Below are 21,214 nucleotides of genomic sequence, written 5' to 3' on the forward strand. Positions count from 1 at the left end.
GATCCATTGCGACTGAGCTGTTAATCTCAGGAATACAAAGATGAATTCAGACCAGGAAATCTAATAACATCCAACTCAATAGATCATATTTAAAAATGATATCTAAATACATGTCTAAGAGGTTTTGATGAAATTCAGCCTACTGTTTTTCATTAAAAACTTTCAGAAAATAGAAACATATTGCCTAAAATAATAAATATCTATCTTAAGGCAGAAGCTATTGAATGGTTATTCGTTGGGTTTATCATTGCCATTATAATCAGAAATAAAGCATGATTGCCTGTAATAACCATTACTCTTAAACACATTGTTCAGAAAGTTCACATTAAATCCTAAACCATAAAACAGAGAGCAGTTGAAGACAAAAATTGCCATTGAGGATAACATTACAGTCTACTGAAAAGCTCTACAATTGATAAGACATCAGTTAAAGTGCTAATAAGTGGTTGGGCAAAAATAAATACCCCCAAATAAATAATTTAATACTGACAAAGTAAACACCATAAGAGATACACAAATGGGTAAAATGACCCTTGCCTGAAGGACCTTAAATCTCCCTAAGCACTAAACTATTAAGAGAAAACACACAAATTTTAAAAATAGGAGAAAACTAAGTAGATGTTTGATTAGTGACATGAGGAGTTCCCTGCTAATAAAGCTATAAATTAGGACAAAATTTCCAGAAAGCAAACTGGCACTTTTATTTTATACTTCTTGTACTTGCTTATTTTCCCTATAGGAATTTTTGTAGTGGAATCTAATCAGATCTATGGACAGATCTCTCTCTGTGGGAGATATCCATTCCAGTATTGCATGTAGCAGTATATGCAGGAAACATTCTAGAGAAACGTCACGATGGGGCACCTGGGTGATTCAGTGGGTTCAGCCTCTGCCTTTGGCTCGGGTCATGATCTCAAGGTCCTGGGATCGAGTCTCATATTAGGCTCTCTGCTCAGCAGGGAGGCTGCTTCCTCCTCTCTCTCTCTGCCTGCCTCTCTGCCTACTTGTGATCTCTGTCTGTCAAATAAATAAATAAAATCTTTAAAAAAAAATCACAATGAGAGGAGTGGGAAATAAACTATGATCTATAGAATAGAGAATACTGGGGATCAGCTGGGAATGATGGCTGGAAAAATGGGAAATATTCACTGTAGAGTATTATCTGATGAAAACAGTTTACAAAACAATTTACTTTTCTCTCAAATGTGGGAAAACAGAGCAAAAGAGAAATAAATTATTTAATGTCAGTACATAAAACTCTTATCAGTGGTTCTTTCCAGATAGCAAGTGATTTTTTTTTTAAGCTTATCTGTTTTTTGTTTTTGTTTTTGTTTTTGTTTCAATAATATTGGTATAATAGCCAAGTGTTACTCTTGCTCTGGTTTACTTGGCCAGGTCAGTGTCAGTAGTAATTAGCATGTGTGGGAAGTGGTAGCATTACAGTTGACCTCGCTCTGACTGTGAAGCCTTTGCTCATGCTGAGGCTAAGAGGGGATTAAGGACAACTGGAGACAGACCACTCTTGAGAAGTTTGCTGAAAAGATGAGAGAAGTGTACGTGTATGTGTGCACTTAGAGATAAATTCCACAGCAGTGCAGCCTGACATATCTCTGTACCATCTTTGAGTTTGCCATCTTCCTTTCACACCCAAGCTGCTGCTGCTTCCTTTTTTTTTTTTAAGATTTTATTTTTAAATAATCTCAACACCCGATATAGGGCTCGAACTCACAACTCCCGAGATCAAGAGTTGCACGCTGTACCAAGTGAGCCCGCTAGGTGCCCCCTGAAGCTGCTGCTTTTTGCTTTGTTTTCTTTTTAAAATTTTAGGCTTCCGTGGGTTAAGTGAAAGTCAGCTGGCTCCCTTTCCCCTGCACTGCCCCTCTCTGTGTTCCTCCCTAGTAGATGGTAAGCAGAACAGACGCTACTGAGAGTCCTTGTGTGCTATGCATATGATTTTATACAAATAGGACCCATATGGGTTAACAGTCCATTCATCTTATGACATGTAACCTAGAAGTTACTTTTATGTCTTTGTGTGTAGATCTTATCAAGTACAGCTACGTTTATCCTTCTAAGCCGTAGCCTGTATGCTGTAGGACCTACCTTCTTAAAAATCTCCCACCAGAAATACAAATCAAAACTGCAATGAGATATCACCTTACACTTGTCAGAATGGCTAAAATCAACAACACAAGAAACGGCAGGTGTTGGCAAGCATGTGGAGAAAGGGGAATCTTCTTGCACTGTTGGTGGGAATGCAAACTGGTGCAGCCACTCTGGAAAACAGTATGGAGGTTCCTCACAAAGGTAAAAATAGAACTACCCTACGATCTAGTAATTGCACTATTTCCCCAAAGAATACAAAGGTATTTTTCCTAAAGAATGCAAAAATACTAATTCAAAGGGGTATATGCACCCTGTTGTTTGTAGCAGCATTACCAACAACAGCCAAATTCTGGAAACAGCCAGGTATCCGCTGATTAATGATGAATGGATAAAGAAGTTGTGTGTGTGGGGAAAGTGGGTGAGGGGATTAATGAGTGCACTTGTGATGAGCACCAGGTGTCATATGGAAATATTGAATCACTGTATTTACACTAATATTACACTGTAAAGTGACTGGAATTTAAATAAAAACTTAAAAAAGGAGTGAGAAAAAAATCTCCCATCCTTTCATATCATCTTATGAATTAATTCATAGTCCCTAGTCGGCATTCAAGGTCTTCCAGTATGAGATAATCTTCCAGTAAGACCAACTTAATATATTTTTTTAATGGTTTATAAACATATATTTTTATCCCCAGGGGTACAGGTCTGTGAATCACCAGGTTTACACACTTCACAGCACTCACCAAAGCACATACCCTCCTCAATGTCCATAATCCCACCCCCTTCTCCCAACCCCCCTCCCCCCAGCAACCCTCAGTTTGTTTTGTGAGATTAAGAGTCACTTATGGGGGCGCCTGGGTGGCTCAGTGGGTTAAGCTTCTGCCTTCGGCTCGGGTCATGATCTCGGGAGTCCTGGGATCGAGTCCCGCATCGGGCTCTCTGCTCAGCAGAGAGCCTGCTTCCCTCTCTCTCTCTGCCTGCCTCTCCATCTACTTGTGATTTCTCTCTGTCAAATAAATAAATAAAATCTTTAAAAAAAAAAAAAAAGAGTCACTTATGGTTTGTTTCCCTCCCAATTCCATCTTGTTTCATTGATTCTTCTTCTACCCACTTAAGCCCCCATGTTGCATCACCACTTCCTCATATCAAGGAGATCATATGATAGTTGTCTTTCTCTGCTTGACTTATTTCGCTAAGCATGATACGCTCTAGTTCCATCCATGTTGTCGCAAATGGCAAGATTTCATTTCTTTTGATGGCTGCATAGTATTCCATTGTGTATATATACCACATCTTCTTGATCCATTCATCTGTTGATGGACATCTAGGTTCTTTCCATAGTTTGGCTATTGTGGACATTGCTGCTATAAACATTCGAGTGCACGTGCCTCTTTGGATCACCACGTTTGTATCCTTAGGGTAAATACCCAGTAGTGCAATTGCTGGGTCATAGGGCAGTTCTATTTTCAACATTTTGAGGAACCTCCATGCTGTTTTCCAGAGTGGTTGCACCAGCTTGCATTCCCACCAACAGTGTAGGAGGGCTCCCCTTTCTCTGCATCCTCACCAGCATCTGTCATTTCCTGACTTGTTGATTTTAGCCATTCTGACTGGTGTGAGATGATATCCAACTTAATATTTCAATTTGATCTTCCACTACCTTGCACTTGGCCCAAGCCCAGGCCTACTTCTCATCTTTTTGTGTTCACCTGCTGTCTTTCCTTTTTTTTTTTGGCCCCCTGCTGAGCAGAGAGCTGGATGCAGGGCTCAATCCCAGGAGCCTGAGATCTTGACCTTAGCCGAAGACAGAGGCTTAACCCACTGAGCCACCCAGATACCCCTCTTTTTCCTTTTCTTAAGTAGACTATAAGATTCTTCATAGAAGAATTCTTCATAGAAGAATCTTATGGTGTGATCTTATTCAGCATTTTATATCCAGCGCCTTTTATAATTCAGGCTCATAGATGTTTAATGAATGCTTGCTATGTACTTAATTCACTCATTCTGTACATACACAAAATGACTTGGGTGCGGTTAGTTTTTTGTCCTAAGCCCATCCTCCTAATAGCCTGTTCTGGTCCCAACCCAGCTATGCTCTCTTTCATGTTTATATTACCAGAAGCACCTTGTATCATTGTATCATTCCCAAAGTCTTTCTTTATAGTTACCTTAATAGATTGCAATCTCCATAGTAACAGGGACTATGTTTGCTTAGTTCTTTATTTTCGTAGTGACTAGCACAATGCCTGTATATGGTAAGCAGTCAGGAAATATTACTAGTATGGAACTGAATTAAGATGGAAAAAAAAATCCTAAACGCCTGAAATTTGCACTTTCTAGGGAGTCAGTGATCTTTCTGCAGCACAAATCCATATCTGGAAAGATGGCTCTGGGTTGCTTGAGCTTTGGAACACTTACAGACCTTTTAAGAGCTTTGATTTAAGGCATGAATAACTGGCTTCTGTTTCTAAACTCTAAGCACTATCTAAATAATAAAGCTGCTTTAGAATAATTTATAATTTTTCTCATAGCAACCCTACTACCTTATTTTTAAATGACTTGTAAGGAAACAAAGGCGTAGAGGAGTTTTGTGACTCATAAATAGTCAAACAGGAAAGGATCAATGAAGTAAGAGTTGAAGGATGGTACTGTTCGAAATATACGGACATATTGTTAAATGTAGTATCTGTGACATCAACCTGCTATTTAGGGACTGTACCCCAGTACCCTTAAGTTCTTTTTTTTTTTTTTTTTTTTTTTTAAAGATTTTATTTATTTATTTGACAGAGAGAAATCACAAGTAGGTAGAGAGGCAGGCAGAGAGAGAGAGGAGGAAGCAGGCTCCCTGCCGAGCAGAGAGCCCGATGCGGGACTCGATCCCAGGACCCTGAGATCATGACCTGAGCCGAAGGCAGCGGCTTAACCACTGAGCCACCCAGGCGCCCCCCCTTAAGTTCTTTTAATAGAACCCCACAATATTTGTTATCTATGAATCATGCGTGCATGCAACAACTGTTTATTGAGAACTGATCATGTGTCAGGTATTAATTGAGGTACCAAGATAAAGCAGTGAATAAGATAAGAGCCAACCTTTGAGGAATGCACGGAGAATCATTAACACAAAACTGTCTCAAATTCTGGTCTCTTTGCCCTGACTTTGAGCAGCTCATCCTGTCTGTATTTCATTTGAGGTTAGTCTAGAACTTTCTAAAGGACTTAGTTTCTTCAAAGTCATAAGTCTGCGAATTGAACAGAAGTCTTAATTTTCCTGAAAGAGCTGGAAATTGGTTTCTTTATTTAGTTTATTTAATTTCCTTCATCTAATATTTCTTGTTCCTGTTTCAATATAGTTGAACTCCCTGCTCACTTCCTTTTCTTTAATGGGGGAGAGAGAAAAAAGAGGCTTCATTCTGCTGTGATTTATGTGTTTTTTTTTTTTTTTTTAAGATTTTTAAAATTTATCTGAGAGAGAGAGATCACGCTCATGAGTCAGGGGGAGGAGCAGATGGGGAGGGAGAAGTAGACTCTGCCCTAAGCCTGTTACGGGGCTTGATCCCACAAAGCCAAGTTCACTTCCTAAGCCAAAATCAAAAGTTGGGTGCTCGACTGACTGAGCCTTTCAGGTGCCCCTCTGCTGTAATTTGTAATTGAGGTGGATTTTGCAGTGCTTACGTTCAGACTTAGGTTGTAATGCTTAGAAGTGTTTCAAAATTTTGTGGTTCTGTCGTGGTGTTAATCAGAAACTTCAGCACCAATATAATATAGATCTTTGCTTGGAGGTCCATGTGCACAATTAATTAAATCCATTAACTATAAAATCAGAATGATGTGCTGCATGAATATATTTCATTTTCCCCATAGGAAAGTAAGGACAAAGCTGTTTCCATGAGTCATCCCTTTTTCCGTCCTTACTGATATTTTATTGGCTAACCTTTCTCATTGCTCCTCTAAAAGGTATCTAAGATGATATTGAAAAGAAATACTCTATGATATAGAAAAATATTCGGGGTACATTAAGGGAAATAAGTTTAGAAAAATGTTTTTGTCTTTTTAAAATTGATGTGTATCTGTAGAAAAAGAATTAAAAATTATGTAACAAAAGCTTCAGTGTTTCTGTGTGCTTGGACAGGTTATGATCTCCTTTTTATGCTTCTCTTCATTTTCCAGTTTTTCTATAATGAACATTTTTTTTTTTAAAGATTTTCTTTATTCGACAGAGAGACACAGCGAGAGAGGGAACACAAGCAGGGGGAGTGGGAGAGGGAGAAGGAAGCTTCCCACAGAGCAGGGAGCCCAATGCAGGGCTTGATCCCAAGACCCTGGGATCATAACCTCAACTGAAGGCAGATGCTTAACTACTGAGCCACCCAGGTACCCCTATAATGAACATGTATTATTTTGTAATCAGAGAAAAAATTGAGACCCTGATGTCAGAAAGCACACCTCTCTTCAGTGACTTTCCACACCTTTGGTTTTGTCTGTGTCTCTTGCTTCTTACTGGCCGTCCTTGGTTTCTTGCAGCCTACCCAGTAAGATTCCAACCTGCTCTGGCCCCAGGAGCCCCCACAGCCTGGCTTTGTTCAGCCTGCCTTTCCATTTCATCTCTGCCCTTCCCTTTCTACAGATGTCTCACGAATCCTTGGATGTGTTGTTCTCTTTGATATTCAGTCTTTCAGATGTTGAGGACAAAAATTCTTCTAGAATCACCTTTCACTCATGTCACCAGTATATCAGAAAAGCATCCACTTCTCACCACCTCCCCCCACCATCCCAGCCAACTGGTTGTTGTGAAGGCCTCCTGGAGGCCTTCCTCCTTCATCCTTGCCTCCACTGCTGTCCTCTGAATGGCAGCCAGAGGTTTCTTTTTAAAATGTCAGCCGGGTCATGTCATTCTTCTGCTGAAAACACTCCCAAAGCTCCCACCTTACTCTGTGAAAACCAGTCTTTACAGGGGTCTACAAGCCCTATGTAAGCCCCATGGGACGTGACCTCCCCACCTCTCTGTCCTCAGCTCTTCTCCCCTCAGCTGCACTCCATACACTGGCTTTTAACTCTTCCTCAGTCATACCTCACACTTGCTGCCTCGTAGGTCTGCCTTTGCTGTTCCTTTTCTGTGCAGTGCTGATCCCTGCTTGAGTCTCTGCTCACATATCAGTGTGTCAGGGAGGCCTTCCCCAACCACCCTGTATAAAATGACACATGTACACCCAGTGGTGTTCTCTATCCCTCTTTCCTGCTCCATTTTCTTTATGGCATGTAACATCACCTGACGTAGTATGTGTGTGTGTGTGTGTGTGTGTGTCTGCTGTCCGTCTGTCTCCTTCCAGTAGCACATAAGCTGCTGAGGGCAGGGGCTTGTTCACCTCTGTATTCCCATCACCTGGAGCACATCAGCCCTTCCTGTCTCCTTCGAGATCTTATTCTGTAGTTCCCTCTACTAAGTTTCGTCTTCCTTCTCTATTGGATAATTTTTTGTCGTCAGTAGCATTTTCAGTTCTTTCTCCTCATCGAAAACAAACACAAACAACCTGTCCTCAGTTCTGTATGTTCTGATTATCAAGACATTGGTTTCTGCGCTTCCTTTCAAGTTTCTGGAAAGAGTTGATGTGTGCTTATCCCCTTCCCCTCCCTCTCTGGTTTCTGCCTTGGTCCTCTGTACCAAGGTTTCCATCTTGTTGTGCTGGCATGACTGCTTCTGGGGAGGTTTCCAGGATGCTCTGACTGTGAGAAGTAAATAGGCCTTGTTTTGTTCCTTTTCTTACCTTACTTTTCTGTGGTATTGTACTGTGCTGATTTTTTTTCCTCCTGTAATTCTCCTTTCAGCCTTTTTGAGGTCCTCTTCTGAAGTCTTTTCCTATTCCTCTTTACTGATGATTTTTGCTTGTTCCTTCTCTGCCCCTGCCTTAGGAGTGTCCCTTAAGGCTCTGTCTTTAGCTCTCTCTATGGCTTACTATGAATCCTTCCCAGCATGACTGCATCTGTCCCATGTTTTTTTTTTTTTTTTTTTAAGATTTTATTTATGTATTTGACACAGAGAGACACAGCAAGAGAGGAACACAAGCAGGGGGAGTGGGAAAGGGAGAAGCAGGCATTGTGCCCGTTGAGCAGGGAGCCCGATGTGGGGTTCAATCCCTGGATCCTAGGATCATGACCTGAGCTGAAGGCAGATGCTTAATGACTGAGCCACCTAGGTGCCCCTATCCCGTGCTTTTAACTACTGCACTCCTGACTCCCAAATCTCTTTTTTAAAAAAGATTTTATTAATTTGGATGGCAGAGGGCAGAGATTGTATGGAGGGAGGGGCAGAAGGAGAGAGAGAATCTCAGGCAGACTCAGTGCTGAGCATAGCCTGACACGGGGCTCAGTCTCATGACCTGAACTGAAATCAAGAGGATGCGGGGTGGGACCAAAGTGAGGCGGCTGGGTAAGGGCTGGTAGCTCCGGCAGCAACCATGGTGTATAATGGCCTCACTGTGCCTCTTATCGTGATGAGCGTGTTCTGGGGCTTCGTCGGCTTCTGCGTGCCCTGGTTTATCCCTAAGGGTCCCAACCGGGGAGTTATCACCACCATGCTGGTAACCTGTTCAGTTTGCTGCTCTCTCTTTTGGCTGATTGCAATTCTGGCCCAACTCAACCCTCTCTTTGGACCACAGTTGAAAAATGAAACCATCTGGTACCTCAAGTATCATTGGCCTTAAGGAGGAAGACCTGCTCGCCAGTGCTCCATCATTGAGGTCACAAAGAGAATTCCTCTAGATGCAAAGTCAACTCCAAACCCAGACCACCTTCTTTGACTCACCTGTTTTGGCCATCAGCTGCCTTAAATACTCACACCACATTTGAATATCTTACTCTATAATGCAGTATTTTTTCCTGTCACCTTTTTTACATTTCAACAAATTATGTGCCTACTTAAACCTAAACTGTGCTGACTCTATACAGCGTTCATGCACTCTTCTGAGCTAGAAGGTGCTGTTCTTCTGGGAAATATATTGCTCTCTCCTGGGAACCTGTGAATTCGAAGATGACTCCTGCATGGTCACAGCAAGGGACTCAGCAAAGTGTTTAACTGTCACAAGACAGAATCCAGTGGGGCAGTCAGTAGGAGAGCAGAGAGCTTGTTCAGAGGCAATATCTGTTCTAACAGAATTACACCAAAGTATATTTTCAGGATGACTTTCTTATTTCTGTCATCTACTGGAATAAATTATTTTTCTGCTTTCTGTGGAAAAAAAAAAAAGAGCATGCTCACCCAAATCTATCTTTTGTCCAGATTTTTCTCTTGTATTTCAGGCTTGTATTTTCATCCTTCTCTTGGACCTGTCCTACTTGATTTCCCATGTCCCATATTCAAAAGCATACACAGTATACTTGGAACGACATAGCCTAACAGTAGCAATTGCTTCTCCACAGCCGCCCACCTTGGTCAGTGGCCCACCTGGTCATGAAAGGCACTCTTGTGAGTCACGTCAGCGGCTCTCTGTTTGAATGCCACCATGGCTGAGGGCACCAGCTTCTCTCTCACATGGCTCCCGTGAAGCTGTAATCTGGTCTCAGTTCTCATTGCCCCTGCCACAGTTTAGATGTCCCTCCTCTCCCCCTTTATAGCACAGTCCTTCAAGCATGTACTCTGAAGCCAGATAGCATGGGTTCTGATTTTGGATGTGCCACGGATCACTTATGTGACTTTGGTCCATGCCTCAGTTCCCTCATTGGTAAAATAGGGATAACAAGTCATGATGAGGATGAAATATTGAGTGTTGAAAATAATGGCCAACACTGTTCTGGCTGACCTCTGTATCGCTGGTCTGTTCTTCTAAAGTGTTCTGACTTGTGCTCGCTTTGGCAGCATATATACTAAAGTGTTTTCGACTCTGCTACAACGTCAGCTTTCAGAAATGGACATCTGACCACATCATTCTCTTGTTAAGATCTCTGTGGCTTCTGATGGTCCGACCACCACTTCTTTCCAGCTCGTCTCCGTTGTCCCTTTCCCCTCACTCACTGCTACAGCTATATTCACTAATCAGCAGTTTTCCAAAGAAGATGTGATCGTGCATGCCTTGACATCTTTGTACATGCTGTTTCTTCTGCTCGAAGTGTCCTTCCTTACCAGTTTTATCTGTGAATCTTCAGCAATCCTTCAAGACTGTGCTTATTTTTTACATTCACTTCCCACTTTTTTTTTTTTTTTAAGTATTTATTTGAGAGAGAGAGTGTGTGTGCGAGTTGGGGGGAATGGCAGAGGGCGAGAACTCAGGCAGACTCCCCCACCGAGCACGTAGCATGACTCAGGCCTCGAACTCACAACCCATGAGATCATGACCTGAGCTGAAACCACGAGTCAGATGCCCAGCTGACTAAATCACCCATGCACTCCTCACTTGTCACTTTTTAACTAGTCACATCCATCAATTAAGCAGTCATAGCCAGCAGTTACTGAAACCCAAGTATAATGGTGTTCTGGAAGATAGAAGAAAATATAACATGTTTTTCAGGGGCATGCAGTCTAGTAAGGGAACAGGACAGAGAGATGTGCAGCAGCAAGGGACTGTACCTGAGAATGCTAAGGGGATCAGCATTCCAGAGAAGGACAGAATCACCGCTCACAGATACAGGGGAGTGCAGGGTGTTAGGGTGGTTAGAAAGGCTTCATGGAAGAGTTGCGGTTTGAGGATGGTAAGATCTGCACAGGTGGAGGGAGGGGGTAGATCCTGTGGCTCAGGGAACAGAAGGCACAGAGGTAGCAGTTGCCAAGCTGAGTGGAAGAAGCCTGATGAGAAGACGTGTGTTGAGTGCCAAGGTCATAAGCCATGCAGAGTCACAGGGGTCTCCAGAGCCCAGAACATCTTGAAGGATGAGTGTGTTCTCGTGTTCTACCCTGTGCCAGGCCACACTGGAGCCTGATGCAAAGGGAGAGCTCAGCAACACCGATCTCATCTTCATTCAAAATTTTGATATTTTGTTCATCATGGGATTTTTTTTTTTAAAGATTTATTTATTTATTTATTTGACAGAGAGAGAGAGATCACAAGTAGGCAGAGAGGCAGGCAGAGAGAGAGGAGGAAGCAGGCTCCCTGCTGAGCAGAGAGCCCGATGCGGGACTCGATCCCAGGACTCTGAGATCATGACCTGAGCCGAAGGCAGCGGCTTAACCCACTGAGCCACCCAGGCGCCCCCATCATGGGATTTTTTTGGCATTAATTTTGACTTTTTAAAATATTGCATTAAAACATGATTTATTTTGGTTACTGCATTTTTTGGCACTCCCTTAAATTTTGTGCCCGAGGTCATTTCCTCACTTACTTCATTCAGCCCTAGTCCCTGCCCTGTGTTCTGGTTCTGAAGTTTGGTGGAGGGGACATGGGTATTTACTTTATTGTTACTATTATTAATTATGGTTTATTCATTTTATACATGTTCTTTGATTAGTAGATAGTATTTCGTAAAAAGCAATTAAGGTAAATTAGAATTTTAAGAAGATTAATTTGGAACTTTGGAGCCTGAAAACCATGAAAGGGAAAATAATCATTTGTGCTTCCAAGTCAATTTCTGGAGGACAGTAACTTCTTCTTGCTGCAGTGCATGCAGTGCAAGCAAAAGGAGTTGTTTTGCTCACATCTAAATGGGGGAAGGATCATTGGAGGGTCGGGATATTAGAGGCTGTTGTCCACTTGGAGACAGACATTAAGCAACTGAGTTGCTGTAGCCAGAATGTTCTGCCCAGGGCAAGCTCCCACAAATGGGCCACAAGGGCTAGGCTTGGCCCACATCTCACATAAAGCAAACCTGTCTAGCCCTGCTCAAGGAGCAGCTGCTCTCTGGTCACTGTGCTTACACTGTGGGCCATCACACAGGGGCCATGGCCCAAGAAGCAGTGGAAGATTCATGAACTCTCTAAACTTCTCAGGGCTACTTGTGTCCAGGAAAGAGGTGATGTTTCATACAAAGAGTATTACTAGTACATCTAAAAACGTGAAGTCTTTTGTTCATTAGCACACTCGTGACTCATGGAAGATGACTCGGCACCAGGAAGTCAATGAGCATTGGCACAAATCTCCGAGAAGGTTGAGGGGAAGGTGGAAAGGGGCAAGCTGCCCCCAAAAGTGCCACCAGGCACACTGCCCTGTCATTTGATGGGGACCGTCCACATATCCAGCATGAGCTGCTTCAGTCTCACGGTAGACATTTTGGCATGATATGGAGAAGCTACAGGCTGCATTTTACCATCAGAGGAGTGGGTGGACAGAGAAGATGGCTCCTTCCTGAGGCCCCAGACCATGATCTGCTCGACTCACCCCTGTGGGGTTGCTGACCCCTCTTGTTGGCACAGCCAGCAAAGTTGTTCTTCAGAACTGAAGGAGAAATCGAAGAGTTTCCCAGACAGTCAAAAGCTGGTAGAGTTCATCACCACCACAACGGCCTTAAAGAAATGGTAAAGGGAGTTCTTCAGGCCCTTGAGCAAAACACCTGAACAGGATGAAAACTTCTGTGCAAGAACTGCTTCTGGGAGAAGTTCTAGAGTGAAAGACTGTCGTCAAGCCAGAACTCAGCCACTGCAGAACTCTTACTGCTTAGAGCTACATGGAGTCCACATGGGAAGGAATCACGCAGCCTGTGGATTTGCCTATTGTTTTCTTCATCGGTACTCCACTTCAGCCTCTGTGAAACACTGGGATAGTGTCCAAGGATCTTCTCAGGTTCCTTCCCAGGGAGCAAATGTTTTAAAATCATACCAGACCTCCTTTGAGCCTGGCAGAAACATATCGACCACATGGTAGCTCTAGGTTCTCTGACTGGATGAAGCAATAAGGCACTTCCTTTGAGGCAACTCTGTTGAGCCTGGCTTCTCGAGCCCTGTCGTGAGATGTTCTAAGCCTCTGTGTTCCTTAAAGATCATGTTTTAACCTCCTGTGAAAACCTGGCCCTCGTCATGTACAGTTGATCCCGCCCTTCCCACTACCCATGATGGATTTCAGTGACTGGTTTCCATGACCGTCTGCTCCACAAGGCTGTGAACCCCCGGGAGGTGGTGGGAACTGTAGCCTTTCCTCTCCCTCCCCTCGTGCAGGGTCTTTACAGTGAGTGGCCCAGAATAGATACTCCATAAACATTGAATCAATAATCAGGGGTTCAGAGTGTACTGAGATTTTTATACTTCTTCCTTCAATTTCTTCAGGCTGCAAGAATTAGTCGATCGAGTGCTGGAACGCTTTCAGGCATCTGGACTAATAGTGAAAGAGTGGAATAGTGTGAAACTCCACGCAACGGTGATGAACACTCTATTTAGGAAGGACCCCAATGGTAAGTCCCGCATAGAACTGTAGCATAGCTTATGATCAGCAAGGCCTTGTGATATTCCTGGGGTTCAAACAAGACTGGCTACCCAAGACTGTCTGGTAATCTTCTTCCTTTGAATCTCTAACTTGTTTTGATAAGCACAGTGGAAGTGGAGAGGGCACGTATCTTGTGTGGGACTGTGACATTCCAGATCCTTGATTTTTGTTGCACATAGGGTTGGCAGATTTAGCGAAAAGAAATACAAGAGGCCCAGGTAAATTTTAGGTAAACAGTGAAAAATTATTTTAGTATAAGTGTGTCCCCTGCAATACTTGGTGTCTTCTTGGAAAAAAGAAATAAGGAGGGCGCCTGGGTGGCTCAGTGGGTTAAAGCCTCTGCCTTCAGCTCAGGTCATGATCCCAGGGTCCTGGGATTGAGCATCACATCCGGCTCTCTGCTCGGCCAGGAGCCTGCTTCCTCCTCTCTCTCTCTCTGCCCGCCTCTCTGCCTACTTGTGATCTTTGTCAAATAAATAAATAAATAAATAAATAATCTTTGGGGCGCCTGGGTGGCTCAGTGGGTTAAGCCGCTGCCTTTGGCTCAGGTCATGATCTCAGGGTCCTGGGATCGAGTCCCGCATCGGGCTCTCTGCTCAGCAGGGAGCCTGCTTCCTCCTCTCTCTCTCTCTCTCTGCCTGCCTCTCTGCCTACTTGTAATCTCTGTCAAATAAAATAAATAAAATCTTAAAAAAAAATAAAAATAAAAATAAAAATAAATAATCTTTAAAAAAAAAAAAGATAAAGAAAGTAGGAGAGAAGATTAGGTTAGTCCAGTGGTTCTCAACTACAGACAACTCTGCCCTGTGCCCTCTTCCCCTCATCCTCATTTGGTTGTCACACTTATGGGCTTGAGGGTATGTTGCTACTCCTGGCATCTAGTGGGAAGAGGCTGCTTATTAACTCTCTACAATGCACAGGCCAGCCTACCCTAACAAAGAAGTATCTAGAAATGTCAATATCACCAAGGTTGAGAAACCTGGTGTTAAGAGTAATAATGTTTCCTCTCATGGACTCTGAGCCTTAGGTAAGAATGCCTTGCTTTAACCCTTCATTTGGGATGGTTACCTACATTTCAAAAAGGATTCTTCTTTTTTTTCCCATTGCCTTTCCCACCCTACCCCCAAGTGAAAGCTTTTCCAGCACAGTCAGCATCATCTGATCAGGAGCCACATATTCAAATTACATGCAGCTTCTTCTAAAACTTGCTTGAAATATACCAGCACCAAAAATCTCATGTTCGGGTTTTATTTCCTTTGTTTAGGACCTAACATTGGTTTTAGGAAGTTTAGGTTGGAAGAGGACTCCATCAGGACTTTAACCCATAAACTCTTTGTAGATTTATACTTTAGGACAGGTTGTGTGTCCCTCTTGTCAAAGTACAGTTGACCCTGAAACAACAGTTTGCACTGTGCCGGTCCACTTATACCAGGAATTCTTTCAGTAACTACAGTATAATACTATAAATGTATTTTCTGTTCCTTACAATTTTTTTTTTTTTTAAAGAATTGATTTATTTATTTGACAGACACAGATCACAAGTAGGCAGAGAGGCAGGCAGAGAGAGAGGAAGGGAAGCAGACCCCTTACTGTGCAGAGAGCCCGATGGGTGCGGGGCTCGATCCCAGGACCTGAGCCAAAGGCAGAGGCTTTAACCCACTGAGCCACCCAGGCACCTCTGTTCTTTCCAATTTTCTTTTTTTGGGGGACACCTGGATGGCTGTCAGTTAAACATCTGCCTTTGGCTCAGGTCATGATTCCTGAGTCCCAGGATTGAGCCCCACATTGAGCTCCCTACTCAGTGGGGAGTCTGACCTCCCCCTTCTTGTGCTCTCTCTCACTCTCACTCTCTCAAACAAATAAAGTCAGGCAAAAAATATTTTCTTTTTTCTTGTTTACGTTATTGTAAGGATGCAGTATATAATACATATAATTTACAAAATATGTTATTTGGCTGGTTGTATCATCAGTAAGGGTTTTGGCCAACAGTAGTTTGGTTTTAGGGGAGTCAGAAGTTATACACGAACTTCAACTGCATGGGGGTTGGTGCCCCTAATCCCCATTGTTCAAGGGTCAGCTGTACATCTTTTTATTTCTCTCAGACATGTACCAAAGATCCCAACTGGAAGTCACTTGCCATTGTAGGACTAAGAGATATGTAGTTGTCCACATTTTAGTTATAGTGTTAATGTTTTGTGATGTTAGATTATATTTTATTTAAGATTTTTCTAAATAAATCACTATTTTACCTTCAGGAGCACTGAGATCAAAATTGGTTCAAATGACTCAGTCAAAGCATATAGACTGTTGTTTGGGTACTTAATAGAATCCAAAACTCTATACTTGTTCTGATGCAATACTTTTTTAATTTTTTTTTTTTTTTTTGCATTTGGGTAGTAGTATTGCAGAAGAATATTTGGAATTTCAGAAAATACATTTTCCAGAATATTTCACATTTATATGTGCATATATATATATATATATGTATGTATATTTATGTATGCTTGTATATACATATACATTTATAGGTATCTTGTCCACTGGGAACATTTAAAGGAGTCTGTAGTATTTATTTATTTATTTATTTTTATTTATTTATTTTTTTTAAGATTTTATTTATTTACTTGACAGAGAGAAACCACAAGTACACTGAGAGGCAGGCAGAGAGAGAGAGAAGGAAGCAGGCTCCCTGCTGAGCAGAGAGCCCTACGCGGGACTCGATCCCAGGACCCTGAGATCACGACCTGAGCCGAAGGCATCAGCTTAACCCACTGAGCCACCCAGGCGCCCCTGTAGTATTTATTTTGTTCTGGGTGGTCAGTTTTAAGTTTGGAAGCATAGTCAGTTCCTCTGAGATGAGGTACTTTTTAACATCTCTACGTAAAGACATAGTTCTATAACTCTAGAATATACACTCAATTCTTTGGTTCAGAAGACATATCGTATCCGGTATCATCCAGTAGAACTCCCTGTGATGATAGAAATATTCTCTACCTGATGTCCAGTATGGTAGCCACTATCCACATGTAGTTATTGAGCACTTAGAGGTTGCTACAAGGCTGAGAAAGTAAACTTTTCATTTTAATTAATTTAAATTATTTAAGTTTAAATAATCACATGTGCTAGAGGCTACTAATTTGGACAGTGCAGGTATAGACAGTATTTTATTAGACATTTAATGCTATCAGCAATACATTCTGAAAATGCCCTAGTCCTTAAATCTTGCTTGAGAACTCTTACCATACTCCATTATTAACCACATTTTGACATAGAAGAGTTGAATTATAAAGGAATCTGTATCTACTAAATTGTGTGGTTCCAGATTTATATTCAGTTAGCACTAGAGCTCCATGTAAGAAAACCTTCTAGTTCACAGTCTAGTTATCCTTTCCTTCTAGAGATAGTTTGAATATAACACCTTTATTGAGATATAATTCACATACTGTATGATTCCCTCATTTAAAATACATAATTCAGGGGCGCCTGGGTGGCTCAGTTGGTTAAGCATCCAGCTCTTGATTTTGGCTCAGGTCATGATCTAAGAGTTGTGAGATTGAGCCCCGCCATGGGGCCCTGCACTGGGCATGGAGGCTACCTGAGATTCTCTCTCCCTCTATGCCCCTACCCCTCAAAACCCATTTCAATCTTCAGATATCATTACTGTTTTTTATTTCTTTTTCTTTTTCTTTTTTAAGTAGGCTCCAACACGGAGCTTGAACTCAGGACCCCAAGATCAAGACCTGAGCTGAGATCAAGGGTTGGACACTTAACTGACCAAGCCACCCAGTCACTCCTCATTACTGCTTTGTAATTGATATTTGCTTAGTATGAATTTAAAGTTTCCCATCACTTCTTGGGGCACCGGCATGTGGGTGGTGCAGTCAGTTGAGTGTCCAACTCTTGGTTTCTGTTCAGCTCCTGATCTCAGGGTCATGAGATCGAGCCCCACTTCAGACTCTGTGCTCAGTGTGGAGTCTACTTAGAATTCTCTCTCCCTCTCCCTCTGCCCCACCACCCCAGGGACACATGCATGTGCATGTTCTCTCTGTCTCTCTAAATTAAATAAATATATCTTTAAAGTTTCACATCTCCTCTTAACAGGGGACCGGTTTTTAATTTGGGAAATATACATGGTTTTGGGATCTTTGATTAAGAGAGTACTTTTTCATTAGAAGTTACCAAAGTGTAATTCCGGTGGACTAGTTAACATATGTTATGCTCATGGAGTTACCGACCTGGACATATTTTACCAATTCTGACTTTGTAGTCTCCATATCTATATATAATAAAAGAGCATATTCCAGAATTGGAAGTACAGATATTTTTGAGGGTCTTTTGGTGGGCAGGAAAGGGGTTGATGTTTTGGAAAATATTCTGAGGGTTAAATAATTCTTTTTTTTTTTTTTTAGATTTTTTAAAATTTATTTATTTGACAGAGAGAGATCACAAGTAGATGGAGAGGCAGGCAAAGAGAGAGAGAGAGAGGGACGCAGGCTCCCCACCAAGTAGGGAGCCCGATACTGGACTTGATACCAGGAATGACCTGAGCCGAAGACAGCAGCGTAACCCACTGAGCCACCCAGGCACTCGATGCTTTGAATTTTCTATACCTTAGGTTCTTCTCTGGTTTAATTTTTACTTGAAAAGGACATAGAATATGGTGTTTCACTCTTTTTGACCTGCCATCCCTCTCCTTTGAAATCCTTTTTCCTGTTATACTTTACGGATGTCTTTTGGGATTAGCAAGCTAAATTAACACAAGGTCATAGATTTGCTGCATTTCTGTGTAGAATGTCTGTAAAGACACCTTTGATTGCAACTGAAAGGGGCTCTCTCATTTTGGGGAAGTCCTTAAACCAGCCCACTTAATGTTGGTTGCAACCCAAATTAATGTTGCCAGCATTTTTTACTACAAATGTTTGAATTTTTAAATATTTTTACATATTTAAAAATGCATGTAGATTATACAAAATCTTGGGTTTTTAGACCATAGGGAACCTTTGGAGATCACCTAGTCTTAACCTGGAACTGCGTAAATGAACTGAAGTCCATAGAGGAGACATAATTTACCTAATAATATGGCTCATTTTACAAGCACAAACACACCCCCCACATCTTCTTTATCCATTCATCTATCAATGGACACTTAGGTTGCTTCCATATCTTGGCTATTGTAAATAATGTTGCAATAAATATAGGGGTACATATATCTTTTGGAATTAGTGTTTCCATTTTCTTTTAAAACAGAAGTGGAATTACAGGATTATGTGGTATTTCTATTTCACTTTTCTTTAAGGAACCTCCATACTGTTGCTCCAGTTTGTGTTCCCACCAACAGGGCATGAGGGTTCCTTTTTCTCTGTGTCCTTGCCAACACTTGTTATTTCTTGTATTTCTGATGAGTGGGTGAAGAAGATGTATGTGGGGGTGTGTGTACATGTGTATACATATACAACGGACTACCATAAAAAAGAATGAACTTTGCCACTGTGACAACATGGATGGACTAAGAGCATATTATGCAGAGTGAAATAAATCAGACAGAGAAAGACAGATACCAAATGGTTGTATGTATATGTAGAATCTATACATTTTTTTAAAAGTGTATTTGTTTATTATTAGAGAGAGAGTGCATAGAGGGAAAGGAGAAGGAGAAGCAGACTCCCTGCTGGGCAGAGAGCCTGACCTGGGGCTTGATCCCAGGACCCTGAGGTTATGACCTGAACCAAAGGCTTAACTGACTGAGCCACCCAGGCACCCCTTTGCTTTCATGTAGAATCTAAAAAAACAAACAAACAGAAGCACATTTATAAATATAGAGAACAAACTGGTGGTTGCCAGAGAGGACGTGGGGATGGGGTTGGCAAAATAGGTAAAGGGGATTAAGAGGTACAAATTTCCAGTTATAAAATAAATAAGTTACAGAGCTGTAAAGTACAGCATAGAGGATACAGCCAGTAATATTGTAATAACATTGCATGACAGATAGTGAGTGGCAGATGGTGGTTACAGTGAGTAATGTATAGAATTGTCAAATCACTATGTTGTACACCTGAAATTAATATAACATTGTATGTCCACTATACTTTAAAAAAAAGAATATGGTTAATTACATAGGTAACATACCTTGAGTACTTGGACAGTGTTGAATGAATAAATGTGTACTGAATTAATGACCGCACTGAGACTGGACGCCAGGCCTCTTGACTCAGACTGATGTTTTTCCCTCCTATTATGCCACAATCCCAGTAGTACATGAGGATTTTGCTTGTTGTACCTATAGAAACCCAAAAGAAAACAAATGTGAATAACCCAAGCATCTCTTCTAACATTATCTTTGAAATATTTACAGCTGAAGGCAGGTACAATCTCTATACAGCTGATGGCAAATATATCTTCAAGGAAAGAGAATCATTTGATGGGCGAAACATTTTAAAGGTCAGTACATAACAGGGTGAATTGGAAAGCCTTTGGCATGTGTCCTAAGATAAGAGTAGAAAACAAGTTGTTCTCCTTTTAACAGTAAAATATATTTTTCTCATTCTTCTCATGAGGATCATTGATTCAAAGGTCTGGCAAAACACACACACACACACACACACGTATGTGTGTGTGTATGTTAATGTCCTAAAGGAAAAGAAATCTTTTTGAATCTGCTGAGGTTGTGATGTCTCTTAGAACCCTGACTACTTGAACTCATAGGAATACGTTGATTTTAACCTAGGGAGTTTTACTCTTTATTTTACCTCTGTAGGACTGGGTCTGCATTTTTTTTAAGTCAAAAAGAATTATTTATTTTGTTCTAGTAGACTTTTCACCTATAGTCCCTCTCTAAAGTTGTTTTGTAATCTGTTTTTATTCAGGAATAGCCCATATTCTGAAAAGTAGGTGGTCTCTGACTGTTGAGGCTTTGCTTCTTGAGTGTTAAATTAACCTATGAAATTTCCATAAAAAGGGTTCTTCAGGGTGGCATTTATCTTTCTCCTACAGACCACATTCTGTAACAACCACAATTTATGCCGTCTCTGTCAGGTTAGCATGTCATTGTGCCTCTGGGCAAACGGAAACAGAAGTTGATACAAGGGAGAGGTTTTGGATTCTTCATTTCACTTGTTCTATAATGATTAGGTCATACATTTTCAAGGCCATACATTTTTGGGAGCTGGGAGGAGAGTGTGTGTATATAACTTCAAAATAATCTTTAGCTTTAAAAAAATGCTTTTTCTTTTTCCTTCTCCCCTCATCCTCTGTTTCCTTATCTGGGTACTGGGCACTTTTCTTGCCAAATGCCTAGTGTGACCCCATTACCTTTAATTGATGACATCATTTCAGCAGCTGCAAAGTTCTTACTGCAGAGCCTGACATGGCAGTGACCAGATTCCCTCTTAGGCAGGCATTCAGGCTCCTACCCTGCAGCGCTATGTCAATTTCTTATTTTCCTTGATACCTTTCCTCTTTTTTGAGTGGTATTCTTGTTGTCAGAGTAACTGTGGTAGCTTTGGTTTGAGTGGCAAGCTGCTAATTAATTCAGCTGTAGTTTACTTATTTTCCCAGTCCCCAGCTTCAGTGTGATATGATTCTTTTTCCTCCGCCATCTCATTTCCTGGGGCTTTTCCAATAATTGCTTTTTTGTTGTTGTTGTTAGTTTGATTAAGAAAGAAAGTAGACTGAACAGGGAAAGAAATCTGTAGGAATGACTCAAGCCAACTTGATTCTTTTGGAATTAGGATTACAGCTCCAGAGGTGTGTGGATGAAAGTCAAGTTGGGG

At 41.6% G+C, this 21,214-nt stretch overlaps 2 protein-coding genes across 6 annotated transcripts in view; both read left to right on the plus strand.

Moving 5' to 3' along the window:
• Positions 1 to 21,214, plus strand: part of ASCC1 (activating signal cointegrator 1 complex subunit 1) — a 104,426-nt gene that overhangs the window by 58,980 nt on the left and 24,232 nt on the right. For 4 of the 5 annotated variants that reach the window (XM_059169988.1, XM_059169987.1, XM_059169986.1 and 1 more), the window contains exons 8-9: positions 13,289 to 13,413; positions 19,798 to 19,883. In XM_059169988.1, the coding sequence (XP_059025971.1) occupies positions 13,289 to 13,413; positions 19,798 to 19,883 (211 nt within the window). The remainder of the gene's footprint in view (positions 1 to 13,288; positions 13,414 to 19,797; positions 19,884 to 21,214) is intronic. The other variant, XM_059169989.1, reaches the window with a different exon arrangement.
• LOC131828851 (V-type proton ATPase subunit e 1-like) lies at positions 8,499 to 9,305 on the plus strand. The gene has a single exon (XM_059169991.1). The coding sequence runs from the start codon at positions 8,562 to 8,564 to the stop codon at positions 8,805 to 8,807; it is 246 nt and encodes an 81-aa protein (XP_059025974.1). The 5' UTR covers positions 8,499 to 8,561; the 3' UTR covers positions 8,808 to 9,305.

The sequence above is a fragment of the Mustela lutreola genome, chromosome 4, assembly GCF_030435805.1.
Source record: "Mustela lutreola isolate mMusLut2 chromosome 4, mMusLut2.pri, whole genome shotgun sequence".
In the NCBI taxonomy this organism is placed as follows: Eukaryota; Metazoa; Chordata; class Mammalia; order Carnivora; family Mustelidae; genus Mustela; species Mustela lutreola.